The sequence below is a fragment of the Panicum virgatum genome, chromosome 5N (genome assembly GCF_016808335.1).
Source record: "Panicum virgatum strain AP13 chromosome 5N, P.virgatum_v5, whole genome shotgun sequence".
In the NCBI taxonomy this organism is placed as follows: Eukaryota; Viridiplantae; Streptophyta; class Magnoliopsida; order Poales; family Poaceae; genus Panicum; species Panicum virgatum.
Genome location: NC_053149.1, coordinates 42,410,883 through 42,421,864, shown reverse-complemented (window position 1 = coordinate 42,421,864; position 10,982 = coordinate 42,410,883). Strand labels below are relative to the sequence as shown.

The following is a 10,982-nucleotide window of genomic DNA, read 5'->3' as shown; positions in this document are numbered from 1 at the left end:
CGACGCGTACTACGACGGCGAGCCGCTGCGGTACCGCACGATGGAGGACCTTCTCGGCGATCAGCCGATGCCGAGACAGGTGCCTCACGACCTGGAGGCGCAGTTGCACCTCACGTGTGATGACGGCGAGCCTCGGTCTTTCGCAGAGGCCGAGGGACACGTGGCATGGTGTGCCGCGATGCAGTCGGAGATGGATATGGTTGTGAAAAACCGCACCTAGGAGCTTGCCGATCTCCCTCGCGGTCACCGCGCGATCACCCTAAAGTGGGTGTTCAAGCTGAAGAGGGATGAAGACGGCACCATCGTCAAGCACAAGGCTCGCCTGGTGGCACGAGGTTTCGTGCAGCAGGAGGGGGTCGACTTCGACGATGCCTTTGCTCCCGTGGCACGGATGGAGTCCATGCGATTTCTCCTTGCGCTGGCTGCCCAGGAGGGCTGGCGCATCTATCACATGGCGACTTGAAGGAGGAGGTCTACGTGCACCAGCCGCCAGAGTTTGCAATCCCCGGCAAGGAGGGTAAGGTGCTACGTCTGCACAAGGCCTCTATGGCTTGCGGTAGGCCCTGAGGGCGTGGAACGCCAAGCTGCACTCCACGCTCAAGGGGATGGGCTTCAAGCAAAGCCCGCACGAGGCGGCCATCTACCGGCGGGGTAATGGCGGCAATGCCCTGCTGGTGGGTGTCTACGTCAACGACTTGGTGATCACCGGCACCAAGGATGCGGAGGTGGCGGCGTTCAAGGAAGAGATGAAGTCCACCTTCCATATGAGCGACCTGGGGCCTCTCCCCTTCTACCTAGGGATCGAGGTGCACCAGGACGACACCGGGATCACGCTTCGACAGACCACCTATGCCAAGCGTGTCGTTGAGCTAGCTGGGCTCACCGATTGCAACCCAGCCCTCACTCCGATGGAGGAGCGGCTGAAGCTGAGCCGTGACAGCACGGCGGAGGAGGTGGATGCTACGCAGTACCGGCGCCTTGTGGGGAGCCTCCGCTACCTCGCCCACACACGGCCGGACTTGGCGGTCTCCGTCGGCTACGTTAGTCGGTTCATGCAGCGACCGACGACGGAGCACCAGCAGGCCGTGAAAAGGATCATCCGCTATGTTGCGGGGACTCTTGACCACGGTCTCCACTACCCGAGGTTCCCTAGAGCGGCACACTTTGTCGGGTACAGCGACCACGCCGGCGATATCGACACCAGCAAGAGTACGAGCGGGATCCTCTTCTTCCTCAGCAAGTGCCTCGTTAGCTGGCAGTCGGTCAAGCAGCAGGTGGTGGCCTTGTCTAGCTGCGAGGCCGAGTACATAGCGGCCTCCACCGTGTCGACTCAGGCGCTCTGACTCGCTCGACTGCTTGGTGATCTCCTCAGCAGAGACACTAGAGCGGTGGAGCTCAAGGTGGATAGCAAGTCCGCTCTTGCGCTGGCCAAGAATCTCATGTTCCATAAGAGGAGCAAGCACATCCGGGTGAGGTATCACTTCATCCGAGGCTGCTTGGAGGAAGGAAGCATCAAGGCGAACTACATCAACACCAAGGATTAGCTTGCGGATCTGCTCACCAAGCCCCTTGGGAGGATCGAGTTCCTTGAGCTTTGCTCCAGGACCGGAATGGTCCAACCCTCCCACAAGACGACACACAAGACTTAGGGGGGGATTGAAGGAATAAGTCGTGTAGACTGTAGCATCTCAGACCTTGCATGGTCCTTGCTGCGTGGTGGTTACTGTGACTGCAGCACATTGGCATCTTAGACTAGCTTTAGCTCCTAGAGGACAGCATCTAGAGGACAGCAGTTAGGACCTAGAGGACAGCATCTTAGACTAGTCCTTGGCATATGCTTTGGCTGCCCTGCAGCCCCTTGTATAAAAGTGTGGCCACTCCTCCCGTTGGAAGGCATGGCATTGTGTGTGAGTGTGAATGAAAAACCCCAAAAAATTGCCCCAACACTGAGTGTCATCCTCTCAGCTCAATGAGAGTGAAAATTGAGCTTCTAACAGGCAGAAGCTATGTCGGAAGAACAATGGATATGGGGCATTTCACACGATCTGACCATCCCCCTCTTGGATGAATTTGTCCGCTTGTGGGAACTGAATGATATCAACAACCTGGAAGCAGATACTATAATTTGGACAAGAACTGCAAACGGTGAATACTCTGCAAAATCAGCTTATGACATGCAGTTTGAAGGTGGCCTACTGTCTGTTCCGAAAGATGGTCTGGAAGGTGTGGGCTCCTTCAAGATGCAAGTTTTTCATGTGGCCTATGCTATAGAACAGGGTGTGGACAGCTGATCAGTTGTTACTGCATGAATGGCCCAGTTGCTACTTCTGTCAGTTGTGCTTGCAGAACTTGGAGACGACCTTGGATTCGTTCACGGAATCCCCGGCCTGTGCCATTTGGAGACGACCTGTGCCATTTGGAGCTCCATCAGCACCTGGGGCCAATGGCCTGCCATGAACCCGGCAAAATGGAAGTCGTCTTGTGATCTGACTGGCTGGTTCTTTGATCAGGATGGAAACTGTACAAACCCGGAAGCAAGTTTAGTTTCCAAAATTTTTCACGCGGTAAAGTAACTTCGAATATTTGACCTCTAATTAGGATTATTAAATGTGGATAACTAATAAAATATATTCTATAACCCTCAGCATGTCGTGCTACTAAATGACCTCTAATAATGTATTAATTAGACTTAGATTCGTCTCGCGATTTCCGGTCCATCTGTGTAATTAGTTTTATAATTAGTCTATATTTAATACTCCTAATTAGTGTTGTAAAAGTTCCAAAAAAAATTTGCCCAAAATTTTTTGGGAACTAAACCGAAGAATCTTGGTGACGTGGTCAATTTGGTGTGAAAGAAACTGTAGAATTTTCAGTGATGAAAAGATGAAGTGAAGACACCAAGCAGGATCATCGAAGAAATCAAGGATTCATCTAGGCTTCGGCAAGTAGCCTAGATGAATCGCTAACGAGTAAGGCCTATTCCGATGCCAACCTGAGTCTGATTTCATATCGGCTTGGGTAAAACTTGGTGCCTCTGGCGCGTGTAACTGCTTATTATTATTATTATTATTATTATTATTATTATTATTATTATTATTATTATTATTATTATTATTATTATTATTATTATTATTAATGTCGGAAATCTATCCTGGATCTTTTGAAGAAAAAACATCACAAGAAGAGTAATGTATCGATACAATTCAGTTTCCCTTGGGGAAACAAAGAAATACTAAATATTTCCGCTTAACAAAATGCAATGTGTGTCCACACAACAAAAAGAAACATTTCAATACAAATCCGTTACAGCTTTCAGAAATCATCAGCACCATACACATTGCATAGGGCTTTTAGGGACAACCATCTCAACTAAATTTCGGTGCTAAAATCATTCTGTGATAACATAAAATTATAGATGGTGTATTAAAAAATCCATTTGTATATGGTCATCACACATGGATTTTCTTCAAAACGTAAAGCTTGTCTATGATACATTACAGACTGTTTTTTCTATATAAAGTAGTTTGTTATGAATTTTAGTCATTGTGGAAAATCTTTTGTCAAAAGTATGTTTATATTATAGTAACTGTAAATGGTTTTTTTAAATTAATTGTAATGCATAACATAAATTATTTTGTCATTTTCTATCTTAAGTTGAATTTTGTATCAAGATTTGATTGATGGAATATCATGCCCATCCTCATCTCTTACAAAGTTCATAACACAATTTCAATCTTCAAGGATAAGGAAAAAAATAGAATCCAACACCATTGTGCCATCTTGATATGTGAAATATCCATGAAAATGCCATGGTAGTATACAACTATAGATTTTATTTTGAATATACCTAAAAAGTTTGCAATCATTTTATAATAGAGATGGGGATGGGCAAGATAATCCATCTACTAAATTCCTTTGTCAAACAAAATTTTGTCAAAAACATTCTAGAAGGACTGCTTTCTATATAAATATTATAAATAGACTTTTCAGAAAAACTACAATGAATTAAAATCATGTCGCAATGGATTTTCTAAGAGTCTCATCTTTCATATGTCAGCTTTTTATAAACCGTTGGTGATGATTTTGACCCATTTTTTCTTGTCGGATCGACAAACAAACCTTATTTTCTAGCCGTGGCTCTCGTTCAAACTCGTCAACTTTTAAAAACTCTTTCCATAGAACTTGAAATGCTCTGCACGGAGTACATCTTGCTATAGGTTTCACTGACCAATGTTGAAGTGAAGCTCGATTGTGTATGAAGTCAGATAAAAAACAGTTGAATCTTCAATTCAAGGTTAATTACCGGCTAAAAGCAGAGCATGCGACAGTCAGAAGCAAAACTATAGCCACTGAAGTGTTCTTTAGTCAATTTTTTTTCTGACAAATAACTTGTGACCTCTAACAAATAGTTCTCAGTTGAATGTCTTTTCATCTCTACCAAGTACATATTGATCTCTAGTAAAGTTTTTTTTTACGCGAAAGATGTATTCTAGCCTTTCTTTTCGGTCAATGCCGTTCACTAAGGAAGTATCTAGTTTGAGGAACCACCTCATCGTCGGATGATTTTTTTTGCGGGATGAGCCATCTCTAATTCATCATGTGCTTTGTGAGGGATGAGTGGTGAGTGATCAACCCATTCCATTTCTCAAAACAAGCAAAAATCTCACGGACCAAAACAATTGTGGACCATTTCATGTTGATAAGCCGTTGGACTATAAACCACAATACATATTGGAACTAACTTTAAAAAAAAAACAAGTGGGCCTTCGGAGCGGGAATGTCTAGTGTTGTGTATTTGATTGAACCAAGTGGTCCGACCCTTAGAGATGTCGTCATTGCATTTCTGTAAAGCATAGGATTCTCTCAAATGAGAGAACTTGCCGGTGTAGAATTGGCTTTCGTTTTGCAAATAGCATCACTACATTTTCAGATAGATGACTTGGGTTCTACGTCATACCACCTCAAAATGACCTCAGCTGCGTAAGATAACCGTGAACTGACTTGACATCGGACCAAATCTGAAAGAATACTCAGAATTGATTAAAGTGAGAGTTTATTTGGTCAGAGTACTTGGAAGAGCAAAACCACCATTCCTTTTTTCAATGGCAAGGGGCTGCATCCCCCGATCTGAAGGAAAAATCAGAAACATAACGTGAACCTTTCCCATGATTTGACAGTTGACACGAACATTTTTTGTATGAAAAGTATCTTGCACTCAATTACACAACTTTTTATTTTATGTTTTCTTCAAAATAGGTACAAAATCACTTGTTCAAAGAAGTTACAAGCATTGCATGACACAGCTCGCGGTACCAAAGATGGGACATTCGACCAGGTTATGTCACTGTAGCACTTTAGGATGAGTCATAATAAGTAGTAAAAGAATGCCGGTTGTAGGTTGTTCATTTCAGCAGAGATCTTGCAAGGTGCTCCCTAGCTGTAGCTAGGGCCTGAGATATCGTCTGTGCAGAACAGGTCACGGATCATGAGATATATGCAACCTGTGAAATGAAATGTGATAGAATGGATCGAGTAATTACCTGCTCAGAAAAGGGGACAGAACCGTCAACAGCATTGGTTGCGACCTTCCCGGCAATGGTATTCGCATCTGTTTCCAAGATGATGCTGCAAAAGTATATAAGGCCCAAATTGTTTCAGTACAATGCCCATAATAGTCTGACTGGGCAACTACTGACTGCAACTTCTACTCCATGGAGCAATCTGTGACAGAGAACTGAAAGTAATCATGCTAACTTCCTAAAACCTACTGCTTAGCTATTGTATTGTGTTTGACATAAAAAAAAATGAAGCAAACACTATCACTAAGGCAACCATTTTCCTCAGGTAGCGCACGTTTGTGGAAATCAATCACTAGCACTAGCACCTATATGTCTTTCATCCCTATATGCACAAAGGCATAAATTTGTCCATAGTACAGTTTTGTGAAGTCACCCTGATGATCTTAACTGAGATGCAAAATTTGTGGTAGATGCCATTAGACTTACAATAAGAATATTTAAGCCAAAGACTCAGCAGATGTCGCGGACAAACACAGATACATGCATTGGAATAAGCAGTTCAAATAGCTTAAATTGTTTCTTCTCTATGTTAAGCAATAATAGTTCATAATAACAGATACCATAAAACAGGCAGCGTTGAGACCATGCCACACGGACAGTCAAAAAGTAATGCAGACATAATAGCCATGGCAAAATCATAGAACCATCATATTTGAAACAGCACAACATCATGTCAAAGTGTCAGACATAACTGATAACCAAAAATTAGCACAAGTCACAAGATTATTACCCGCCATCTATAATTTCATCAATGCAGAGAAGTATCAAGTCCAAGTTCTCAAGTGCAGTTCGCTTCTCAACATCACCCCTGAAGCACATTCAGTGGACTTCAAAACAACCGCATACAAAAACAACAGGAATAGTAACTGAAAATAGGCTACCTGAGTAGAAGACCAACAGAATCCGAAAAACCATTTAGTACACTTGCTAAGATGAGTTCATTCTCATCATCTCCAGCGGTGACGAAAAAGTGAAGGTCATGTACAAACTTGTAGACGACAATATAACCATCAAACAATGTTATCTCGGCTGTAAAGGACCAAATATATGCATCAGCGGAGAATTTACTTGTGGACAGCAGGCACTCCCTGGTGCCCAAGTATATCAAAGGAGAGCATAGATTCAATTTAACCATAACCTAGTGTATGAAGTTTGAATACCTGGAAAGGTGCATGGATAAGGCTGCCTTAATACAACTGATAACACGGTTACCAACAATATAATAATAGCATGCATTTATGCAGCGTACACTGCTTAGATATTGCTCAAATTCAGTTACCCTAAAATGTCAATTGGATAGCATAAACCAGCAAAGGGATTGAACAATTGTTAACAAAAACAAATAACTGATTTCAGACAAGAAAATTTGGAAGTGGTTAATGGTACACCTCTAGTTAATTGAGCATTAACCATTGAAGAACAACAACATAGTGTGAAACAGACTACATGAAATTAAGTGAATATAACTTAGGACTGGCCAGTCATATGCATGATTACAATATAATTGGAAAAATATAAATAGTTTAATATGCTGACATATTGGAAAAATGGTCAAAATATACACCAAGTTGTTGAGTGAAAAAAATAGCATAGCTTAAACTCTTAAATCTCACTGCCATGATAGTGATCTTTGGTTCTGCATGGAACAACTAAGAACGAAAAATACCTTCTGCACGTGCATTTGTCTTCAGAGTTTTAGTGAAGACAGATTTTTCATAGGCCAACTTTGATGCATTAGTTGGCCAATCATCTGAGAAATACTTCACAGCAACACGCTTCCCTTCAGAATCCAGAAGCAAAATATTCTTTACAGAAGGGCAAGACTCCTGTGTAACAGACAAATGATGGCATTAGCTTCCTGACAGGATTAAGCCATCCAGGACAATTGACAGCCTTTTCACGTTAAACGAAGTTGGTCATTAGAAAAGAAACATGGTAAACTATGTCAATAATTTTGTGAAATTGGAACAAATAAAGGACGTTTTGGATGACTAAGGAAATCATGCAACATTATCACTCATCTTCAAGATGGAAACACATTTGGTAAGTGCACCAACGTCAAGAACTAAAGATTATATTTCTGTTATAGACTTATGGCCCTGGGTCATCCATTGGGCCTGAGCTACTGGGAAGGGAGGAAGAGGTGGCCAGTAGCCAAGGTGAGGCACGCACGGGAAAGAAATTTTGAGAGCTAGCGTGTGGCGGCCAGTGGGCCTAGCTTGGCCCTCTGAGCCTGTAACATTTTCTTACAAAACTAACAAAGTAAGCTATGATTTTACCACCAGAATAGAGCAACAATCCTAACAAATAAATGACTTGGGATGCATTTTCGAATTACAAATATTATGACAAATGGACCAAGATGGAATGATGGATTACCCAGCCCTATCATAAGGAGTGCCACAACAGTGCATAGCAGAACACTTAATAGAAACATCATATACTATACTAACATATATCATCTTGGATTTCCTTACCCAATGGTATTATTGTTTCAGAGTAAGCAATATGCTAATAAACTATTCATATGTCATAACATTGTTATGAAGTTTGCAATACAGGTTGGCACTACTAAAAAAAGATCCTCAACTGAAAAAATCATTAGAAGGGACAGACAGCAATTTCGCACTATTTAGGTAAATCATGATTACAGGCACAATCAAATGACATAACTGGATTAATACAGCAGGACAAGTTTCAAGGCCCCCTGGCAAAGGCGTGCATCCTGTGCTAGACAAGTTTACCATCACTGTAAGTTCTTTTCTCCTATTCTTCATTTATTATCCACTAATATAAAACTGAATTCATATTTCTATACAAGAAATATAACGATCCAGTCTAGGAGTTCCCAAGGAAATTTCATCACAACTGATTAATCAGATCTAAAATAGAAATCAGCTTGAACTCCACATAGCCCATCGTCTGTACATGAAAAAATATAATTCTATAGCAACAGCAGAAACAAAAGGTATGTACATTGCCTACAGATGCATTATCGGGTAAAGTAATAAGCGCAGACAAAAGGAAATGGCAATGGCAGTAAAAAGCAACAACAGAAAGTAGAAGAATCTGCCCCGCACCTTGGAGAAATCCGCCATGGTGTATCGTCCTCCCCAATTCCAACCTTCACACAAAAGCATGAGAGTAAAGATCACCAGCTAAGGCTCACGAGCAGCAGCGCAGAACCAAACAGAAAGCAGATCCGCAACAAAATGAACTTATATAGGAGACAGAACGCTTGGATCTCAGAGTAACAGCAGATAGAGAGAGGAAAAATAAATCCGTACATTAAAACTACGGCATCCTCAGGGGCGGATCAAAGTATAGAGCACGGGTGCACATATGTACACCCGATAATTTTTGCAAAAAAACACCGAAGTTGTCGCACATGCATGTAACTGGGCCAGATCCGAACACAAACAGCGTACATTAGGGTTAGCAGTGCTCGATTTCGAACAGCGGGGAGGAAAGGGGCGCACCTGGTGAATGCTTGTCGCCGGCGAAGGGCCCGACTAAGACCTGGGGAGGAGCAGCGCCGCTCGCTAAGCCGACGCCAGGAAAGGAGACCACGAGAGGTGGGATGGGCCCCGGCAGGTGAACGGGAGAAAGAAGTAGGCCCTGCTAGTGGAAACCAATATTTACGAGCCGAAATCATTTCTATAAAAAACACCTTTTTCAGAAAAAAAACCCCACTGAAATAGCGACATAACAAACTATTTCTATCTCCTTTTGACGCTATGTTGGTGAGTATAATTATTTTTGAAAAAGTTCATATTACCTTATAAATCTTTTTTTTCAAATTACCTCTACAACTATAACAGTTAGTCCAACATACCCTTGAACAAAATTTGGGTATTTCGTCTATTTGTGCATGAGTGGAGTAAGTTTCAATTTTGTTGGGAGTAGTAAAAATCATAAATTATCTTTTACAAAATATATTATAAATTTTACATCCCCACTTTACATATTATGTGTTCTAAAGATTAATTTACTATTAGATTTATCAGCCATCAAATAATCGCTGTGTTCGATTGGCTATGGCTGGTGGCTGATGCTGATTTGTTATGAGAGAACAGTACTATTGACTGGCTGGTAGCTGGTGGCTGGTGCTGATTTAGTATGAGAGAACAGTACTGCTGGCTGGTTGGCTGACAAGCCAAGTGCTGACTGGCTGGTAGCTGGTGGCTGGTGCTGATTTAGTATGAGAGAACAGTACCGGTTGGCTGACAAGCCAAGCGAACATAGCGAATAAAATATAATTTGAAACATATGCTATTATATTATCACCATGCAAAATTTTAACTTAAACATCCATTAGTACTTGAAAAGATTAAAAAAAGATAAATCCTATGAAGGGATAAATTAAACCAATTGATATGGTTGTGGAAGTAAATTGAGTAAAAAAATAGTGTAGAGGTCATCCGGAACTTTGGGCACACTTAGGGGAGTATCTGAACTTTTTTCCTATTTTTATATATTCTTTTGACGTCACTCTATAGTTTCATGAATTTGGTTAAGCGTTTAATAACTTTAAAACTCAATAAAGTAATTTAGCACAAGTGACACCAATCACCCTTATTAGAGTGTTGTAACATTTTTCAAACACTTGATTCAACGATGAATCCTATATCAACATTTCTAATAGACCAATTCAAAATTTTACGTGAAATCAAATTATAGCATCATCATGGGGTCATTATTCCCTAAATTTCCTCCACTTAATATTTTGCTTCCACCTTTACTTTCACATGATAATTCAATACACAAGTTGGCTCAATATTTCATATACACTAATTCAATATATTATGTGATTTGATTTGGCTCCATCGTCATTGATGCTAGTTAGTGTGTTAAATGTGTCTCCCTAGGCCTCCGAGCGAACCTAACTCGTCTTAGCGAATAGTAATGCCTTCTCGTCTAGACGCTGCCTACTTGCCTAGGCATTTGGGTGTGCCAAACTCGTGCTTGTCGCCTTTAAAACACTGATGCTAGGTGGTTGGCATGCTCTCCCACATAATTCTAAATCAGCCGTCCACTATGTTACGAATCTCGAACACTAAAAGTTACATGAGATTACAAAAATAAAAATTATGCATAGAATCCCCCCTCCCTTATGCCATTGTGCTCATAAAATGGAATAAAACCCTAAGACCGAACTAGAATTCATTTTATCATGCTGCTTATCGAGCATTTTGCTGAAGGTTTTTATTTGACCTCCCAGTTGTACCACAAGGAACTACAAAGATTGAACCACAACATATGCCTTCCTATCCCTGGCACGTCATCTAGCCTCAACATAATAGCCCCATTAAATTCTAGAAGGAGAATACCATCAGTGTCGAGTCGATAAAATTTGCTCCATGGGTGGCATTTCACATAATTGATATCCTTTCGGTAGTATTT

General features: G+C 41.5%; 1 protein-coding gene across 1 annotated transcript; it reads right to left on the bottom strand.

The window, feature by feature from the left end:
* Positions 1 to 5,148: 5,148 nt before the first annotated feature.
* LOC120675557 (coatomer subunit zeta-2-like) lies at positions 5,149 to 9,207 on the bottom strand. Its single transcript, XM_039956755.1, has 7 exons — positions 9,059 to 9,207; positions 8,660 to 8,703; positions 7,246 to 7,405; positions 6,461 to 6,608; positions 6,310 to 6,387; positions 5,541 to 5,625; positions 5,149 to 5,462 (listed from the first exon to the last, which is right to left on the bottom strand). The coding sequence occupies exons 2-7, from the start codon at positions 8,675 to 8,677 to the stop codon at positions 5,403 to 5,405; spliced, it is 549 nt and encodes a 182-aa protein (XP_039812689.1). The 5' UTR covers positions 8,678 to 8,703; positions 9,059 to 9,207; the 3' UTR covers positions 5,149 to 5,402.
* Between the last annotated feature and the right edge of the window lie 1,775 nt (positions 9,208 to 10,982).

Excerpts from the sequence above, each read along its gene's own strand:
- LOC120675557 (XM_039956755.1), bottom strand. Across the intron at positions 5,626-6,309 it reads GATGAAATTATAGATGGCGG|CATCATCTTGGAAACAGATG; the intron begins GTAATAATCTTG and ends ATACTTTTGCAG. Across the intron at positions 5,463-5,540 it reads CTGTCCCCTTTTCTGAGCAG|ACGATATCTCAGGCCCTAGC; the intron begins GTAATTACTCGA and ends TGTTCTGCACAG.